Source organism: Macaca mulatta, chromosome 7 (genome assembly GCF_049350105.2).
Source record: "Macaca mulatta isolate MMU2019108-1 chromosome 7, T2T-MMU8v2.0, whole genome shotgun sequence".
Taxonomy (NCBI): domain Eukaryota; kingdom Metazoa; phylum Chordata; class Mammalia; order Primates; family Cercopithecidae; genus Macaca; species Macaca mulatta.
Genome location: NC_133412.1, coordinates 140,306,149 through 140,327,934, shown reverse-complemented (window position 1 = coordinate 140,327,934; position 21,786 = coordinate 140,306,149). Strand labels below are relative to the sequence as shown.

Below are 21,786 nucleotides of genomic sequence, written 5' to 3'. Positions count from 1 at the left end.
TGAATTTTTTTTAAGCTCTGGAAGCGATTTCCTTGGAACTCAAAACCTATTACTCAGTTCTCCTCTTGAGATCAGACTATAAGAGCATTTACGCAATGGTTGAGGTCACAGAGTGTTATGATTTTAAGGGAGGAAATTAAACATTAGGAATTGATGAACTGCTAAAGTTGAAGTGAGTGGTAAATAACAGATTAAAAAAAGAGTACAAAAGTTATCACAGGCACTGAGAATATTTTAAATAATAGATATTATACAAATAACTCTTCTCTGGGACAAGAGAGGTGAGGGCAAGTAGTGTTTGCTTCTTTCCCTCTGCAAATGGAACAATCAATTAATTAAATTTTTTTTTTTTTTTTTTTTGAGGCAGGGTCTTACTCTGCTGCCCAGGTCAGAGTGCAGTGGCACTATCATGGCTCATTGCCACCTCTGCCTCCTGGGCTCAAGTGATCCTCTCACCTTAGCCTCCCAAGTAGTTGGGACTACAGGCATGTGCCACCACACCCGACTAATTTTTGTGTTTTTTGTAGAGACAGGGTTTTGCCATGTTGCCCAGGTTGGTCTCCAACTTCTGGGCTCAAGCGAGCCACCCCCACGGCCTCCCAAAATGCTGGGATTATAGGCGTGAGCCACTGCACTCGGCCCAATTCAATTTTTGAGGTTTTGAGAAGCACATTGATATGCTTTTGGGATATTCTCTGTATTCTAATCAGATTAGTACTGCCCATGGGCTCAGGAAAAAAAAAAAAAAAAAAAAAAAAGGAGGTATACCCAATAGCATAATAATATTTGTGTAAGACAAAATGATCCAAATCCAATAGTTTCTTTCTTTTTTTTTTATTGAGACAAGGTCTCACTCTGTTACCCAGGCTGGACTGCAGTGGCATGATCTTGACTCACTGCAACCTCTGCTTCCCAGCTCAAGTGATTCTCCAGCCTCATCCTCCCGTGTAGATGGGACTATAGGTACAAGCAACTAATGCCTGACTAATTTTTGTATTTTTTATACAGACTGGGTTTCTCAATGTTGCCAAGGCTGGTCTGGAACTCCTGAGTTCAAAGCAATCCACACGCCTCAGCATCCCAATGTGCTGGGGATTACAGGTGTGAGCCACCATGCCCAGCCCCAATTCAACAGTTTCAATAATAAAAAGGCCCTATCAGCAGCAGCCATATTGGGGCACGCTCAACAGGCAACTACAGAAATATAAAGCCAAGAATTCTATCTAATTGTGGACAAAGCTTTAGGGATAATCTTAATTCTATACTAAAAATGGCCAAATTGTGGAGGTAAAGCCTGATCTCTATCCTAGAACTGACATGAGGCACTTATTAGGAGGGCTAGCTTGATACTTTAAAGGCTTTTGAAATTTGTTGATGGTACCCATAGCTCACTTATAACAACTGAGAAGCCTCTCGGCTTCTCTCCTAGGGTTCATTAACAGTAAAGCATCATTACTGTTGTCCCTAACAGCATGGAGGTGTGCTGGAACTCTCAGCCATACAGTTGAGGTCTTTGAACAGGAAATCATAGGTTCATAGAGTAGCAAAGGTCTAAACTATTTCTTAAAGATATGGCCATATCTTTCACTAACACCAACATTTGGCAACCTTTGAGGATTTATAACTGACTTCAGGACCTCCATCAGCCCTTCTTTAGGTGTTATTAATTTTTAAGAGATGTGCAAATTCATGGTTATTTTTCTTAGTTATTTTTCTTTCCTCCTGGGGACCAGAAGGAAGCAGTGTGACAGTCAACTTAACAAAACATTCTTGCAAAGGAAAAAAACAAATTAAACCTGAATTTAATCAAGCCTTTGTATCTTTCAATTTATAGCATACATCAGAGACAGAGGAACAAAACCTAAGGAAGTAATCAGCCAAATCCATTCATCAGTACACATGATCCATTTTCTCTAGCAAGTCAATGGCACAACAACAACAAAAAGGGTGGGGGCAGAAAATGTTCTCATTTAATAGAGACTTAAAAAAATACACTGAGTGGACCTTAACGCAATCCTTATCAAACAAAACAATTATAAAAAGGCATTCTTTTTCTTGATATGTGGGAGAAATTTGAATATGATCAGGGTATTAGATGATATTAAAGTATTATTTATTTTGTTAGATGAGATAATACCATTGTGGTTAGGTAAGAGAATACTGTTGTTAGTATTATTATTTCAAATGTATATCAAAATGACATGTCTAGAATTTGCTTTTAAACAATCCAGTCCTCTCTCCCCACTAAAACGCAGGGTGGGGTGGAGGTATTGATAAAACAATTACAGAAAAATGTTGATAGTTACTGAAGCTGGGTGATGGGTACATGGGGTGGGGGTTCGTTCCCTACTTTTGGGTATATTTGAGAGTTCTCATATTAATTATTTTTAAAAAGAGAGAAAGAAGCAGTTTGGGCAAAAAGAGAAAAAGAGGAAGAAGAAACTAGGGATGAGAATAAAAAGGAGAAAAAGTTTGGAAAGTTACTGTGTTTTGTTCATACCAATCTCAGTGACTCATAAGGAAGATGAATTCCTATTTCATTAGGACCTGCACTTGTGCAAAGGATCCTAATACTATATTTCTTTTTTCTTGGAATAGTTAATTCATAATAGGAAACGTAAAAAGAAGGCATTTAAAAGTTTGTTAGTTAAAGCAAGCCAAACCAACCCCATATATGAGATAACAAGATTATTTTCATACCCTGGTTTCATAAAAACCCTGCCAAAATGGATCTGAGCATGAAGATCAATGTCCAGCACCTGCTTGAGATAGTCCTGCAAACATTAAAAATAATCACTTTACTTTCAAACATTTTAATATTAGACTTTCAACACTTTAAATGAACATTAAATTAATTTATAAGATTGAAATGAAAAGAAACATCTTTCTTATTTTAATGAAGTTGATTTGCGTAACATAATATTCCTTCATTCCTCATTTATCCATTTATTCATTCAATAAATAGTCGCTTAACACTTGGTATATGATGAGTACCAATCTATGTGCAGGGGCATACAGCCTTGAACAAAAGAGACAACGTCCCTGTCCTCATAGAAAGTACATTCTAGTAGGAAAAGTTAGATAAAAACAAAACTACATTAATGTATAACATCACTAGCTGGTGGGTTGTTTCTCTTCTAAGATAGAATTTTATGTCTGAGGAAGGATGTTAACAAATATGTCTTAAGTTGTGCCTGGGCAAGCAACCTACATGTAGGTATCCTACACCATTCTGCTTAATGATCTTAAAGCCATATACATTCCTTGAAGAGAGACTTGAACATATGTCCACAGACTTGAACATATGCCCACAGATTATTTAGATTTGTTAAATCTAAATAACTCAACTAAAATGAAAAACAGGAAGGGAACTCTAAAACAGAAAGTCAAGGGAGTTTAACTACTCCAACTTTATATTCTAGTATTAAAAACAAAACTAACCTGTGGCTATGACCAACCCACAGATTCCCAAATCTGATCTTTGGAAATGACATATAACACCGCTCTGCAGCTGGTGTAGACAGAAAGAAAAAAATTGCAGTCCTTAACATTTCTCTTAAATAATACAAACCTAGCTAGGTCTATTACTAAATTTTTTGGTTTACTAATCTAAAAGTGAGTCCAGTAACCTGCCTACATTTTAAATATTTCACAAGCTATGAGGTACTTTTATTTGTAAACATGTGTTCCCTTCTATCTCCACAGCCTCAACCAACATCATCTCACTCCTTGCCAATAGTGCCACCCTCCTCCTGTGGGGAGAATGAATTACAGGCACGCACCACCACGCCCAACTAATTGTTGTATTTTTAGTAGAGACAGGGTTTCACCAGGTTGGCCAGGCTTGTGTCAAACTCCTGACCTCAGGTGACCCACCTGTCTCGGCCTCCCAAAGTGCTGGGATTACAGGCATGAACCACTGAACCCAGCCATATCATCTTTTAAATATCAAAGATTCCTATATTTTCTAGTCCCCTAGTCATTGTTCTCATCCATCTCACCCGGCCACATTCCTCTGTATCAATCTTTCTCTGCGTCTACATTCTAACAAGACTCCTTCCTTCCTTCCTTCTCCCCTGCCCCGCGCCCCCCGCCCCGCCACACTCTCTCTCTCTGTTCTCTCTTTTTTTTTTTTTTTTTTTTTGAGACGGAGTCTTGCTCCGTCGCCCAGGCTGGAGTGCAGTGGCGCGTTCTGGGCTCACTGCAAGCTCCGCCTCCCGGGTTCACGCCATTCTCCTGCCTCAGCCTCCCGAGTAGCTGGGACTACAGGCGCCCGCCACCTCGCCCGGCTAGTTTTTTGTATTATTTTTAGTAGAGACGGGGTTTCACTGTGTTAGCCAGGAAGGTCTCGATCTCCTGACCTCGTGATCCGCCCATCTCGGCCTCCCAAAGTGCAGGGATTACAGGCTTGAGCCACCGCGCCCGGCCTCTCTCTTCTTCTTGAGACAGGGTCTCACTCTGTCACCTAGGCTGGAGTGCAGTGGCATGATCTCGGCTCACTGCGACCTTCGCCTCCCAGGTTCAGGCAATTCTTGTCCCTCAGCCTCCCAAGTAGCTGGGTGGGATTATAGGTGCATGCCACCATGCCTGGCTAATTTTTGTATTTTTAGGAGAGACAGCATTTCACCATGTTGGCCAGCCTAGTGTTGAACTCCTGGCCTCAAGAGATCCACCCGCCTTGGCCTCCCAAAGTGTTGGAATTACAGACGTGAACAAACACATCTGGTCGGTTTTTCAAGCTCTTGCTTCCAGTCTTTGAAAATGTTCTTCTTTCTGCCTTGAATACTCTTTCTACCCCACTGTCTATCACACTTTCATCTTAGTCTCAGTCATCTTCTCAGCCTCCTCTGAACTCCAAAGACTGGGGGACTAGATGAAATACTGATTATTAATTAACTAACATATTTTTCATTTTGAGGTTATATTATTAGATATAATAAATTTGTAAATGTTACTTACATATTCTTGATGAATTAACTCATTTAAAATAATAAAATGTCCCTCCTAATATCTAGTAATCCTTTTTACCTTAATTTTCTCTATTTGCTCTACATAAAAATGTATTATAAGAAAAGAAAAAGAATTCTCTCTGTTATCAATATAGCTACACTATAACTTTTTCAAATCTTTTACTTTCAGTTTTCTGTGTCTTTATAAGCAGTATATGATTAGCTATTTTTAAAAAAATCCAGAATGACAATTTTTAACTGAAGGATTCAGTCTATTTACATTTAGTATAATTTTTCTTTTCTTTTTTTTTTTTTTTTTTCTTCTTTTTTTGAGACAGAGTCTTGCTCTGTCACCCAGGCTGGAGTGCAGTGGCGCAATCTCGGTTCACTGCAACCTCCATCTCCTGGGTTCAAATGATTGCATGCCTCAGCCTCCTGAGTAGCTGGGACTACAGGCACATTCTACCACATCCAACTAATTTTTGTATAGAGACGAGGTTTCATCACATTGGTCAGGCTGGTCTCGAACTCCTGGCCTCACATGATCAGTCTAACTCAGCCTCCTGAAGTGCTGGGATTACAGGCATGAGCCACCACACCTGGCCTACATGTAGTATGATTACTGCTATATTTGGGTATAAAACTATCACTGTACCATTTGTCACTTCTGCTTTTGCTTCCTTCTTTCTTCTTCTATACGTCCCTTAGGATTCATAAAATATTTTTTATTTAATATTCTTTCCCCTCTATTAGCTTGTTAGTTACATATTCTTATGTTATTATTTTAGTAGTTGTTTTAGAGATTATAATATGTATCCTTGACTTATTACAGTCTACTCATAATTGGGTTTTTAAAAATCACTTCCCAGACAATACAAGAACCTTAAAACGTATCAACTCAATTTATGCCTTTCTACCTTTTATGCTGTTGTGTGTATATATTTTACATGCATTTTAAGCATATACATATGTGCATGTATATGTTTACATTTTAAGTATATGTATTTTATTTATTGTATATATTTTCTACATATACTATGTTGTATATTTTCTATATATACTATGACAATATATACTTGATATTTATATATTCACTGTATAGTATTTATTTATATTTTAAGCCTCACAAGGCATTATTATTTTACACGATCAACACTTACTTACATTTGCTGACATGTTAACCCTCTTTAGTCCTTTCTGCATTTCCATGCTTCCATAATCCTTCTACCTTAAAAACTCTATTTAGTCTAGGTCCGTACAGTTTCTGTTTGGCTGAAACTGTCTTTATAAACCTTCATTTTTGAAATAAATTTTTGATGACTATAGAGTTCCCTATTGGCAGTATTTTTTTCCTGTACTTTACAAATCCCAGTCCATTGTTTTCTGGGTTCCATCATTTTCATTTCAATCATTTGTTAGTTTTATTGTTGCTCCTTTGAAGGCAATGCGTCCTTATGGTAAAATTTTCTCTGTCTTTGGTTTTCAGTAGTTTTGCTGATTACCTAGGTATGGTTTCTTTCATTTATCTGGCTCGAGATTAGTAGAGCTCCTAGAATTTCTGGCTTGATGTCTTTTATTGATTTTGGAAAACTCTCTGCCAATATTTTAAATACTGTTTTTGCTCACTCTGTCTCCCCTCTCCTTCTTAGACTTCATCTACATATATGTTTGACCTTTCACCATATCCCATGTGTCTTTTATGCTCATTTCTAAATTTTCTATCCCTTTTTTAAAATTTCTATTTGATTCTTATGAATAGATTCCAGTTTTCTAGTGAAATTTCTCATTTTGTCATCACTTTTTCTTAAACATATAATGGTTATTTAAAGTCCATGTGAGACAATATAAATATCAGCATCATTTTTAGGTCTAGTTTATCAATTGTTTCCTATCTTAATTTTTAGTCGTTTTGCTCTATCTCTGACAGGTCTGGTAACTTTTCAAATGGAAGCCCAAATATTAGGTATGAAAAAGATGAAAAGGCTTTGGACAATGATATATTCCTCCAAAAAGAATTTCAGGTCTTCTGGCAGTTAATGAAAACTCAAATTGTCTTCATCTAATCAGGGATTGAGATAGTTTGATGCTGGATTTCAGTCCCTGTGATGGCTAGTTGATCTCCAGTTTGTTTTTATTCCTAAAGCATAGCCCTTCAAGGGTTTAAACTGAAAGCCTGAGATATTTACCAGGGCTCCTTCTCTATAACAGGTCCTGAACTCATAAGACGGATTAAAATCCTGCTTATTTCATTAGCTTCCTCGCTATTTTTTTTTATGCTTGGCTTCTTTGCCTCCTGTACTATTAGAGCTCTCATCCCACCTCATTCCTGGCTTAGGAATTAGTAAATGCTTTGAGGAAAAATATGGTGAAGAATTCCAGTTTTACTTCTCTGTGGTTCACTTTTCTCTGGGATCTTAGTGCCTGGAATCCGGGCTGTCTTGGTTATTCTCTTCAGACATCTGCTTTTTCTTTTCTTTAAAAAAATTTATATAGTTTTTATAGATGTTCTTGGTGGGAGGATTGGTACAAATATGCTATTCTATCATAACAGAAGCAGAAATCTTCAGATCTTTCTTATATGCTCTTATAGCACTAAATGCTTCTAACATTATGCACTTAGGTTATAGAGCAACTGCTTTGATAGCTGATACGTATCCTTTGTTAAACTATAAAGTTCTTGAGAACAGGAACCTTGTCTTTTATATCTATATCTATATCATGAATCCTTACTGAATAGCATACACCTTTCACTCATTCATTTGTTAGTGCACCAAACATTTCTGAGTGCCTATTACGTATTAGGAATTCCATATGTGCTAGGCATTTAATGGTAAAGAAGAAAGACATAGTCCCTGACACGAAGATATCCTGTTATATTTTACTGGAGAGAAATAGCCAAAAACAAGTAAACCAACAAATAAAATAATTACAATTTGTGGTACATGCTATGAAGGAAATAAGCAGGTGCTGGGATAGAAAATGATGAGGGTGTGGAGAACAGGAAAGTTCATTTTAGAAGAGGTAGTGATATATTAGCTAAGCCTTGAAGGATAAGAAGGATTCACGCATGTGAATTGTGGAGGGAAGAGAATTCCAGAGAAAGGGACATACAAATGAAAGCTTCCAAAGTGGCAAAGCGTGCATAGAACTGAAAAGGCAATGGATGGTAGTGAATGAGTAGGAGAGAGGTATAAGCTGAGTTTGAAGAGATAAGCAGAAGCCAGAGTTGCAGGGCCTTGAAGGTTATGATGCAGAGTTTGGAAAGCTGATGCTTATGTGTTTGCTAAATGAATGAAAGTATTTTATTTTTCTTGCAAAAATTGTTTTTAAAAATAGCCCTTTTCATTCTTTTTGAACATGAAGGAGGGCTTCATGCTCCTGTGACAGACAGAAAACTTGTACCAGACATAGTGATAAAGGCTGAGAATAATCATTGTTCTTACATTTTTGTTTACCTATTGAAGCAGCAAGGATCTTTGTCTGATATTCTGAACCCCAGAGTCAGATGAGAAGAAGAAAAATGAATGGATGAAGGAATAAGTCTCTTCCTCAACTGAGGTAAGGAGAAACACCAGTGATCAGAAAAACTGTGCAAGACTTTGAAATGGGCAGAAAAGAATACTGGGTGTCCAGTGTAACACCCACTTTCTGGTTGTGTTTTTCAGCTATTTTACAGCAATGAAACGGAGTAAAACTGATGGTAAATGCAATGGACTGAATATGTCTCTCCCCACCCTCAAATTTGATGTTGAAACTCCAATCCCAATGTGATGGTGGGCGCTCTGGGAAGTAATTAGGTAATGAGGGTGGAGTTCTCATGAGTAGAATTAATGCCATTATAAGAAGAGGCCAGAGAGTTAGCTAGCTTTCTTTCTGCCATGTGAGCGTAAAAGGAGAAGTCAGCTATCTGCAGCCTGGAAGAGGGCCCTCACCAGAACCCATCCATGCTGTCACCCTGATCTTGGATTTCCCAACCTTCGGAACTATGATAAATAAATGTTTAAGCCACCCATTTTATGGTATTTTTTGTTATTTTGAGACAGGGTCTCATTTTGTTGCCTAGGCTGGAGTGCAGTGGTGTGAACACAGCTCACTGCAGCCTTGACCTCCCACCTCAGATTCCTGACTAGCTGGGACTACAGGCAAGCACCACTATGCCTAGCTAATTTTTATAGTTTTTGTAGAGAGGGGGTTTTACCATGTTGCTTGGGCTGGTCTAGAACTCCTGAGTTTAAGTGATCTGCCCACCTTGGCCTCTCAAAGTGCTGGGATTATAGGCGTGAGCCACCACACCTGGACTTTGGTATTTGCTAAATAGCAGCTTAAGCTAAGACAGTGAACACTTTTTTTTTTTTTTCACACGGAGTCTCGCTCTGTCACTGGGCTGGAGTGCAGTGGCACAATCTAGGCTCAGTGCAACCTCTGACTCCCTGATTCTCCTGCCTCAGCCTCTTGAGTAGCTGGGATGACAGGCGCACACCACCACACCCAGCTAATTTTTGTATTTTTAGTAGAGATGGGGTTTCCCCATGTTGGCCAGGCTGGTCTTGATCTCCTGACCTCGTGATCCACCCACCTCGGCCTACCAAAGTGCTGGGATTACAGGCGTGAGCCACTGCGCCCTGCCAGTGAACATAATTTTTACCCAAAGAAATGTAAATGAATTCTGCCCAGTGGAGATGTAATTGATTATTCTGTGGTGGGTATAGATCCGTTTTGCATCTATTAGCAAATTATTTCAGCATTCTTGATGACCTGATTATCTGGGTAATCAAGAATGCTGAAATGGGTGTGTTCTTTGAATTCTCCTTTGAATAGGTCATAACATCTTACGTATTTGCTCGTTGTTGAGTTAAAGAAAATCTTGGAAACATGTTCATTTTATATATTTATGAGATTCATAATTTTTTTACATAGGCAAACATGTAAGATTTTTAAATATCATATAACATTTGCTAAAAGCAATCGATCATTTAAAGAAAAGTCATAATGATATAGTGAAGGTTCAATAATATATGTAAATATGACATTTATGGCAAGTGTAGCACAGATGTTGAGAGGGGAAAAACAGAAGTATATCATTGTAAGATTCTTATATTATATATGAAGTGGTAATAATATCACTTCTAGGTAGAATATAAAAGTTGTACATACTATGAACACTTATGAAACAACTGAATTTATTTACAAAAAGGAGGTATGGTGAGTAAACCAAGAAAGGAGACAAAATCAAGATTAATGATTTTATCTATAAAAAATTAAACTTTAACAATTCCAGAGGCTCCACTGAGATGCTCCATTGATTCATTGGACACAGCCAGTTAAACTTCATTGGCAGAGAAGTACACTTTATGAGTGGCTTAAACCTGGGTACAGGCCAGGCGTGGTGGCTCAAGTCTGAAATCCCAGCACTCTGGGAGGCTGAGGCAGGCAGATCACTTGAGGTCAGGAGTTCAAGACCAGTTTGGCCCACATGGTGAAACAGCATCTCTATTAAAAATACAAAAATTAGCCAGGCGTGATGGCGTGCACCTGTAATCCCAGTTACTTGGGAGGCTGAGGCATAAGAATTGCTTGAAGCCGGGACGCGGAGGTTGCAGTGAACCAACATCATGCCACTGTGCTCCAGCCTGGGAGACAGCACGAGACAATGTCTCCAAAAAACAAAAACAAAAACAAAAACAAACAAACGAAGGGTACATCTTTCCTTGGTTCCTGCAGTGAATTCCAAGCAGCAATACAACTGTAACTTTGGTAACTTTTGGTTTTTCAATTTTGGCCTGCATATTCATTTCGGTTCTGTTTTTGTTTCTGCACACAGCCAATAAGGTATTGCCCCTTGTGGCAGGAATGATTAGGGATTTGGTTTTACGGTCTAATCATTTGGTGATCTCTGTAAAAGGATGATACACATCTATTTTTTTTTTTGGGTAAGAGAAGACAGAGAATCTGACTTATTAGTCTTTCTTGTTTATTTCTCTTATTGTCAATTCTGAGACCAAATCAATTAAGATTTTTGTGCCCTCTAGGAAAGAAAATAGTTCTTTATTACTGGACTGATGAATTTTTATGGTTCTGTGTTTACTCTTGACTTATAGCTCAAGTTATAAGTAGAACTTGTAAGTAGAACTGAAGCTATTGTGTTTCTTATCTGTCTGTGTGTTCATGTGTCTGTAATACAGAAAAGCATTTATCTCATTTTGTGGGTATGAAGTGTCTTCCTTCCTATTTCTGTAAGGTATTCATAAATTATATTATCTCTTAAAGGTGCCCTGTTCTAATTAGCTTAGAGAGACAATAGGTGCTTATATAAAATATTTCTAAAATTCCTAGATAATAAATAATTTTAACTTTAATATTTTAAATATGCTACACTGAAAATATTCTACTTATAATTTTGAGAATGTGAGTTCATATAATTAGGATAAATCTTTAGCAAATGAGACTAACTTGATAATTCCAGTTATTAAGAAAAGCCAAAAGCCAGGTATGATGATGTGTACCTATAATGCTAGCTACTTGGGAGGCTGAGGCAGGAGGATTATCGCTTAAGCCCAGAAGTTAGAGACCAGCTTGAGCAAAATATTGAGACCCTGTCTCAAAACATACATATAAACAAAGAAAAAAAAAGAACAAACCCCAAACTTAAATAACAATAATAAAAAAAACACAGCCATGTTCTTTCTCTTATTTACATCAATCTTAAGTATAACACAAGTATACATTTTATTTCACTTGGGTTTTTCCTAAACTTCTATTTATCAAATAAGCTCACATTCCTCCTATATAATATTTAAGATTATAAAAAAGTATAAAACTGTGATCAACCAAATCAAATAATTATTCTGAAAACCTTACAATGTTAATAGTTATTATGTTTTATAGTATGTCAGTTTCAAAATAATTTAAGATTTTTATTTACTTAAAATCTTGAGCTGATATTAAATTGAATTAATAAATCATCAGATACCTAATTTCTAAGATAGGATATTAGAGCATTTATTATTAAGCATCATTTTAAGTTATTAACTTTTTAAAAAGAATATAGTTATTAACTATATAGAAATTAAAACTATATAGTTAATAACTATGTACTTTTTAAGGTGAACATACTTTGCTGGAGAGGTTATATCTTTGGGTCATGTTAATGAATGTGTTCATTCATCTTTGCTATCCTAAGGTGTAAAAGGGATGTGTCTGGCAGTAGAGAGTTGTGTTCTTTGTGTTTATGAGCTTTGCTAGTCTGCTAAAATGGTTACATATTATTTCTCAATTATCCAAGCTCCTTAGTTTTCTCTATGATATAGATATTAGTTATTTTCTTAAAATCATAATCAATATGGGTAGTTGCAATTATATAAGGAGCAATAATGACAGAGAAGTATAACTATATGTGTTCTTTTGTTTTTCAAGGAAAAATAATATTTTTTTCTTAAAGCCCAGTTCTCAGAATTTTTGGTCTCAAGACCCCTTTACATATTCTTAAATGAAAATTCATTAAGGATCCCTAAGAGTTTTTGTTTATGCGAGCTATAGCTGTGGATATTTACTATATTAGAAATTAAAACTAAGAAATAAAAAAAAAATTGGTTCATTTGAAAATAGCAACAATAAAGCCATTTCATGTTAACATAAGTAACTTCTTTTCGTTTTTTTTTTTTTTTTTTTTTTGAGATGGAGTCTCGCTCTCTCTCACCCGGGCTGGAGTGCAGTGGTGCGATCTCGGTTCACTGCAAGCTCCGCCTCCCAGGTTCATGCCATTCTCCTGCCTCAGCCTCCCAAGTAGCTGGGACTACAGGTTATTCTTTTTGTGTAATTTGCCTTTTTGTGTTTTCTGTTTATTTTATCTTTATTTAAAGAAATAAAAAAGCGAAGAACAAAGTTTCCTCATTTATAAACTGAGCCAAGGTTATTTACAATCATGTTACCTTCTATGTTCATTTTCAAATCTTTTATTGTTGTTTTGAAAAATTAGGTAACCCAGTATGGTTTCTCAGGTCTTCATCGAGGGCCCCATCCTTTTTAAATAACTCTTTTGACTTTGCCTTTTAAAGATCAGACAAAAATTTAGGAAAAAATATTCTTTTCTTACCAAAACTCATCTTAAAAATTTCCTAGAGGGCCTCTAGAAAATCCCAGATTTGTTTTCATCTTATACAAAGAAATGCTGGGAATAATTAGATTTGTTTGAAGTTTCATGAGAGGAGCTGCCATATCTGAGAAGAGATACTCAGTCTGTCCTAGGTTAGATTCTTATAGGTAAACTGTTATTAATATAAATATTTCAGAAATTGTTTGCTTTACAGGAAGTTCCTGGTAATTTGACAATGCCCTTGCTGTTTTACCCTCAGAGGAAACACTGATCAAAAACTTCTACGCTGGCGTGGTGGTTCACGCCTATAATCCCAGCACTTTGGGAGGCCGAGGCAAGAGGATTGCTTGAGACCAGGAATTCAAGGCTGCAGTGAACTATGATGGCACTACTGCACTGTCCCCTGGGTGACAGAGTGAGACTCTGCCTCAAAAAACAAAATAAAACAAAAACCTCAAAACAGAAAAAAAACCCTACTGTGAAATACTTACATATGTACCTCAAAAGAGAATGTTACTTATCTTCTATTCTGATATTATTGGTTATAGAAGTAAATTAAGCACAGCTCTCAAGTATTTGCCATCCACAGAGAATTTCTGTTTTACTCTGATGCTTGCCTGAAGGCTCTGCTACAAGCTATAGTCAATAGTTTATGCCCGAAACAGAGACAGATTCAGAACATTAGGGAAAAGGAGTGTAATAGGCACTTTAACACTGATATTGAGATATCAAACAATAACCTCTTGAGTACAGGCTTTTGAGGTGATACAGCTTAGGTAACTTTTATATAGTAGTGAAGCAGATGGCTTCAGGAAAGCAGACTGCTAACTCAACATTTAGCAGAACAAGAATGATGTAGGACTAAGTGAAATATTAAAAGAAAATTTTTTTGTGTGTTTGTTTGGAATATTGTTGATTAGTTTTTTTGTTTGTTTGTTTGTTTGGTTTGGTTTTTTGAGACAGAGTCTTCCTCTGTCACCCATGCTGGAGTGCAGTGATGCGATCTTGGCTCACTGCAACCTCCACCTCCCAGGTTCAAGCAGCTCTTGTGCCTCAGCCTCCCACGAAGCTGGGATTACAGGTTTGTGTTACTATGCCCAGCTAAGTTTTGTATTTTCAGTAGAGGTGGGGTTTTGCCATGTTGGCCAGGCTGGTCTTGAACTCCTGGCCTCAAGCAATCTGCCCACCTTGGGCTCCCAAAGTGCTGGGATTACAGGCATGAGCCAATGTGCCCAGCCAATTACTTTTAACTATTCTAAGGCCGCCTGGCTCTAGACTTACAAAACAAATCAAGGAGCCTACATGGTTAATTAACTTTTAGTGCTAAATAATTGGGCAAACCTCGTGAAACCGGCCTTTTTTGTGATCAGTTATCATCTCTGTGATTACTTTGATCATAGGCGGTGGTGGAGACACTACTAGCAAAAATTAAGAGACTCAGAAATGAACAAAAAAGGTCACTGGTGTCCAGTTTAGTGCATCCTTCTGGGTTATTGCCACCTTTCATTATCTTTGAGTTATTTAATAATTCTGTAAGTCAAGGAAAACTTATAGTAATGCATATGATTCTTTAGTTTTCATGGCAAAGGCAGATACTGTTTAACTACTGAACAAACTTCCAGTGTTTTGTAAAAATGAAACTCTTCGAAAAGGGTATGTAGGGCACGGTGAGGTAAAGGAGGGGAGAGATATTTAGGGAAGTAACTGCAGAAGAATCATTTCTCCTTGGTTGGGAAGAAGGTACTGGTCTATGAATCCAACAAGCAGCAGGGTCCCCTCCTCACTGTTTAGCAGGCAGTATGTTGGGGAAGTGGTCAGACTTTAGAAGGGATGGCTGTGAAATACACCCAAGGAGGCTAGCTGCCCTGAGGTTTCCAGCCTCTACTTGACCTTAGTGCTCCTAGCATGGCCCAAAGGAGCAAAGACTTGAGACCTAAGGGTATTACAAGAATACTCTAGATGTATTCAGTGCAGACCAGTGACCAGGTGTCTCCCTGATGCTTTGGTGCTGCTTAAGTACCTTCAGGTTCCTTGGCATAATTCTTGGAGATAGTAAGCTCCAGTTGTGGCTTAATAAAATTTCCCACCAGTCCTGTAACATAGGCACTTAGAGTACAATTTAAATGGAATTAAATACTTTTCTTGCATACCTAAGGTTCAGCACTTAATATTCATGCCTGCTACATAATGCTTCTGAATTTTTCCTTGATTTCCCTGTCTTTTTAGTAACTGGTTTTCAGGCTTAGCTCTTGGGCTGAAGCAGATGTTCTATTTTTTATTATTTTCTTTCTGCTATGGAGGTACCCTAAATTCTTTTTGGAATTACAACTTGTTGGCTGGCAGGAATTTGCTGCATTTATGTTTTATCTCTTTCTTCCTGGTTCCTCTATCATCTCATTCCCACTCAAGGAGGTAGGAAGGGACAATTAGCAGCTCCTAAGGAATACTGTGGGATGCCCAGTTCCTAAAATTTCTTTCCTAGTAAATTAAAGGTTTAGTATAAGTATCTTATTACACAGAGAGTAAAATAAATAAAACCAATGTGCTTAACTATATTGGCTTTGTTTACTGGTGAGCAAATCCCTGGCATAACTGACATCTTTGTTAGCACTAATAAAGAAGGTTAGGTTGAGAAGTGTTCTGTCCTTACCACAACTGAGCCACAATTGCCAAGCCTATATATGCTATAAGCTTGTTACCTCTCCAGAAGTACTAGAAAAGATAAACGTTAGTTCTGCCAAATAGGTATTACCACAATTAGGTTAATCAGAAACTAAGAGAAATTATACAAGACACAAGCCCTGGAAATAACAAATTTAACATTTAAATAGACCTGACTTCATGGTTTGCTCTTGTAATATTGAAAGTACCACAGGCAGTTTGATGGTAATGAAAACAGACACGTTGAAAATTATTTCTTTCAGCTGTGCTACAGTACAGCTCTCAGCCCCTAGCCTTTGTGATCTCAGGAGAGTTCTGTGGCAATTTGCTCTACCTGGAGCTAAAGACTCTGGGAGACTTTGAGGGAACACTAATCCAGCAATTTGTCTGCTATAAGAACACGTACCCACACTTCAACACTTTCACTCCTGGATGTAATGTGAGATTTTTTTCTTCCAAACTTTTTAGCATCTGCAGTGCTATTCTGAAAGGCTCTAACACTAAAGTTTGTGAATGGAAGGCAGGTATTCTTCTGTTCAGATTGCTAAGTTCTAACATTTGTTCTCTGAGCCAACAGAGTTCACTGTCCAAAGAGTCAGTTTATAAATTTAGGCAGTTTTATAGCTACAAGAGGACAGAGATCAAGAACAATCATATATATAAGATCTAGTTTAAAATAAATCAAACTCTTAGAAAATATGAATTTTAGTAAAAATTGCTATGATGGTATTTTTGTAATTTTTCAGTTCAGTCATTAATGTGAGAGAAAACATGGAAAAGGATTATCAGCTGGCAAAACATTTTATGCTGAAATATCTTTGAGCCAAAAATTAAGGTTGGTTATTTCATAAAGAATATTTTACTTTTATAACATTATTCAGTGGACCCAATAGTCATCGTAAGCTAACACATTTCATTAAGAAATGTAAACTTAGTGTTACTGAAATATTCAAATTGTAGTCTTTACAGGAAGAAGTATATACCATCTACAAATAAACTTAGTGCTATAAAATAATGTGTGTGTGTGTATATATATATGTGTGTGTATATATATATCATTTTATTTATTATTTTTTTTAAGACAGGGTCTTGCTGTGTTGCCCAGGCTGGAGTGCAGTGGTGTGATTTCGGCTCACTGCAGCCTTGACCACCCAGGCTCAAGCGATCCTCCCACTTCAGCACCCAAGTAGCTGGAACTGCAGGCGCATGCCACCATGCCCAGCTAATTTTTGTATTTTTTTTGTAGAGATGGGGTTTCACCATGTTGCCCAGGTGGTCCTGAACTCATGGGCTCAAGCAACCTACCCACCTCAGCCTCCCAAAGTATTGGAATTATAGGCTTGAGCCAATGTGCCTTGCCATATTTTCACTATTATTATTATTATTATTATTTTGTAAAGAGGAGCCAAAGGAATGCCTAATCCTCCCTTTCTTCCTTGTGGGGAAGGGGAGCTAAGCATTCTTGGTAGATTTGGAACATATGGTGGGTGAATTGGTTGGCTCCTGGGGAGTCATGTTTAAATTTGAGTAGAAGGAAGGATCTTAGAGCTTTACCCTGGTGGTAAATATATATAAAGGATGTCCTAATGTAGTACGATAGAGTGAGAAACAGGTCAGAAGTTTCCAGGGGAATAGCAAAAACCATTCTGCAAGTTGTGGGATTCTCCAGGTTGCTTCTGAGGGTAAGCTCCCTAACCTACCCACGTTGTATCCCTTTTAGAGAGACCAGTAATTTCTGAAGCCCCATGGATTTTCAGCTTTTTGGGAGCCTGGTTATGAATATCAGATGCCTACCAGACCACAGTTAGTCACCATATGCAAGAACATTACAGCAGATACATTTTTACAGGCCCTATCTTTCATACCTTTTCCCCCATGGATACACCCCCTGATGTGATGATGACATCAGCACGACTGATACCCTCATTCAAGGCATTGAGTAAGTCATCTGGGCTGGAAAAAAATAAAGACAAAGAAATTAACACACAAGGAAAAGATTTTAGATATAGTGCCAACTTAAAACTATACCGCCTTATTCACTAATAGGGATTAACATGAGTACAGCACTATATTCTGTATGAAGTGGGAACCAAAAGGGTCTCTGCCTAAGAGGAGCATTAAGTCTTATTATGGAGAAAGGACCTTGTACATGCTGAAGTAGTGGCTACTGGTGATTTCACGGGGCTTTTTGTTCTAACAAGCCACTATAATGAAAGGAGACAATGAGATGTTGGAGGATGTCTAACTATCCTGGTTTGCCTAGGAATATTCCTGTTTTAGTACTAAAGTCAGATGTCCTAGGAATCCAAAGCAAGCCAGGACAATTGGTTACCCGAGGTGTTGGAAAGATCCCATAGGACTCTTTAGAGGGAATGTCTTAAGTGAGGCCCTGAGAAATGAGTTGGACTCTGAGAGGTGGAAAGGAAAAGAATGGGAAAGAGCTTCATAAGCAAGAGGATCTGTACTAGCAAAGGCTTGGAATAATGGTTAAGCCTGTGCTGTTTCTAGGTCACTGTGGAAAATAGCCTGCTTAGAGTGAAGGACTTGAGTGGGAATGACTGGGATACGTAGGATGGGACATGACTTTGAAGAACCCTCAAGCTGATGAATTTGGAGTTTATCTAATAGGAAATGGAGGAGGGAGGATCCCTAGAAATAGGAAAAGCCAGTAGGTATTCATAACGTTGGGAATAGAAAAGGTAGGGGAAAAAGGACAAGGAAAGCAGAGATGGGATGAACTACTTATATGGGGTATGAATACAGGATGAATATTAGGAATGGAAGCGAGGCAGGTTCCTGACTGTCACTTGAAAAGGCAAGTACAACAGGCTCTTTGATGGTGCAGGTCGAAGGTCGGGAAGAAGAGATGAAAACAGGGGTCTTTGGATGTCACAACAGTTGAAAAGTCCTAACCGGAGACTGATCAAGTGAGAATAAACAAAATGCCAAGAATCAAGACTTATGGAGGGACAGGATAATTGGGAGTAATTGAAAGGGATTGTTTAGTTACCACTTTAAATCCATACGAATCTACAGGGCATTGTGACCTGTGATTGGCATTTCCCTTCAATTGATGCAGTACAGAAAAGATACTTTTTGAGGAGTATATATCTAGCCATATCCTTGTTTTCTGAAAAATTCTTACCTATTTATACCGCCTGACTCTTCCTTTCCCTTTCTTCCCAATGGACATCTAATGAGAACAACTGAAAAGGGAGTGACTCTGGCTTCTGATTTTCTGCTTCCTGCCTTTCGTCCCCCCGCTTGAGGCCCAGCTGTATTCTTGCTCTTGGGTTCTATGAGATAACCTTGTATCCTTACATAAATATCTCCTTTGCTTGAGCTGGCTTCAGCAGGTTTTTGTTAACTTGAAACCAAATTATCTCTCAACGAGACAGCATATGTTCTCACAAATATCTCATGATAGTGAAGTTTATTCATGCCCCCTTCCCTTAATTTGATGAGAGAGGAAGAAGGAAAGTTAGTGACTCAAGATAGCATGATATGTAACTAGGATATAATTTCTATTTTTATCCAGGTGAAACAGAGGTAGGGAGAACTTGAGACCTACCAGAGACATAACCTTCACAGACTCTATAAGAGATAAGCTAGTCAGGAGGTGGCATAGCACAGAGATTAAGAATGTGAACTCTGGAGTCAGACTGCCTGAGTGGAAATCCTAGCACCACTACTTGCTAGATGTTTAACCATGCACAAGTTGCTTAACTTCTCTTTGCCTTAGTTTTTCATCTGTAAAGTAACCATAATAGGGTTGTTATGAGGATTAAAAGATATCCTATTAAAACATATAAAACACTTGGAATAGTACCTGGAACAAACTAGGTTTTCAAGGAAGTCATTTGTCATTCTACTGCTGCTATGCTAACAAGTTAATCACAGAAACATACCTAACAAACTAGCAAAGTTCAACTACAGCATGCTTGGGATTTTTATTCTGGAAAATACTCATGAGTAACACACAAGAAAATCATAGACTGGGACTTAAATACATTTACAGAGCTAAATATGAAAGGTCCAAATGGCAAGGTAGGCCTGGTTCCAACCTGAATAGCTTCCTTTACTATGAGGTTCTCTTACAGGGTCTGGGTAAAATTCTCCTTGTGGTCTGTCCACAAGCTCTGACTCTGGGAAGCAAGCTCCCAAGGAGAAGGACCAAAAGTAAAAGTTTGAAAAATGGCTCATATAAGGTTCAGCCTACCAATATAGAGAACTTTTAAGTCATCAGTCAGTCATTGCATATACAGCCAAAAAAGTGCCCAGGTACTAACTGAAGGTAGAATCTATGTGTAAAACATGACAGACTTAAAAAAAAAATCCCCGACATAAATTTCAAACTTAAACTAGTTGGGCAAACATCTCAGAATTATTTTGAATAATGTGTGTACTTAAAGTATTCTTGACCTATGTATTTTGAACAGATTTCTCATCAATCCTTTTCATTTTGATTTAGGAAAAAAGACAGCAAATTATTCTGTTGTATTGAAATACTATACAATATGCATGTGATGGGTTCCTGATGCCCAGAGTTCTGGGCTCCTTGCCTTGCTGGATCATATTATCATTATGCTAAGCCAATGTTTTCTCATTTACTATGGAATAAATGGAAAAAACATCCCAAACACAGCATCACATGGAATGTGGTTCAAAATACTGACTGGGTAATGAATACTATCAACAAATACAATTTTATGTTAGTAGAAAAAGATATTAGCTAATTTTACAAAACTTGTAATACATAACTTACAACATGTTGATTCTATAGAATTATTGTAAAGCTACTGTAAACAAAGCAGCAGTGAGATGCACACCGTCATGGTATTTATCTTTATAGCAGGATAAAGGTTCTGGGACAGCCTAGCTGATTACTATAAATAGGCACTTTTCAATGTTTTTTCGTACCTTTTTTTTTTTTTTTTTGAGATGGAGTCTTGCTCTTGTCGCCCAGAATGGAGTACAATGGCATGATCTCGGCTCACTGCAACCTCCGCCTCCTGGGTTCAAGCGATTCTCCTGCCTTAGCCTCCCAAGGAGCTGGGAATACAGGTGCCTGCCACTATGCCCGGCTAATTTTTGTATTTTTAGTAGAGACAGGGTTTCACCATATTGGCCAGGCTGGTCTTGAACTCCTGACCTCAGGTGATCGGCTTGCCTTGGCCTCCCAAAGTGCTGGGATTACAGGTGTGAGCCACCGTGCCAGCCTTACTCAGTATTTTCGTATTATCTGGGAAACATGTTTTTTTCCTATTTTGTAAAACATGAAATTTTCTAATTTGCAGAAATCAACTAAAAGGGATTTTGTTCCAAATCCTAACTGAAATTTATCATGTTTCAAAGAATATGCTCAATGATACTTTGTACTCTGTGGGTAGTACATTCATAAAATCATTGAATCTCAAAGTTGTAAATGTCATCTTGTCCATTATCACTGCTGGGCCAGTTATTTGGGTCCTGCCATACTCTATCCCCTTCTGTCACTCTCTCTTACTTTCCTTTCTGTTGTACGCTTCTGGTGTCTGGAGATTTGGTCAGACACCCTGCCTTACTAGAGAGACAGGTACCAATGTATGACAATAGCCAGGGGATCTATAACTTCATTTATGTGGCATGCTATAATCTCTCAACAAATCTGTATGCTAGACTGAATAGGTATTACTATGCTCATTTTAAGAAAAGGCAAGTGATATTCAGAGAGGCAAAGTGTAGATAGAGCGGTAAGTGGCAGAGCCAGGACTACAAACTCTGGCTTCTTATTAAATGCTTGTTCTACTCCCTGCCCAATCAGAATAATTGTGTAGTTTTTTAAAGGCATGTAATATACCATAAAAGGAAGAGTCTAATGAGAATGGACTCTTGTCCAAAAGCATCAGAAAGAGAGGATGCTGGTCAAGTGCAGTGGCACACCTGTAGTCTCAGCTACCTGGGAGGCTGAGGTGAGAGGACTGCTTGAGCCCTGTAGTTCAAGACTGCAGTGAGCTATTATCACGTCTATGAATAGCCACTGCATTCTAGCCTGGGTGATGTAGTGAGACCTAGTCTCTCTCTCTCTCTCTCTTTTTTTTTTTT

At 37.9% G+C, this 21,786-nt stretch overlaps 1 protein-coding gene across 30 annotated transcripts in view; it reads right to left on the bottom strand.

Moving 5' to 3' along the window:
* Window positions 1-21,786, bottom strand: part of GPHN (gephyrin) — a 734,546-nt gene that overhangs the window by 20,836 nt on the left and 691,924 nt on the right. For all 30 annotated transcript variants that reach the window (XR_013395171.1, XM_077938281.1, XM_077938262.1 and 27 more), the window contains 2 exon segments: window positions 17,568-17,655; window positions 2,701-2,774 (listed from right to left, as the gene is read on the bottom strand). Coding sequence is in view for 29 of the 30 variants with exons in the window: in XM_077938281.1 (XP_077794407.1) it covers window positions 2,701-2,774; window positions 17,568-17,655 (162 nt within the window). In the remaining variant the exon portion in view is untranslated.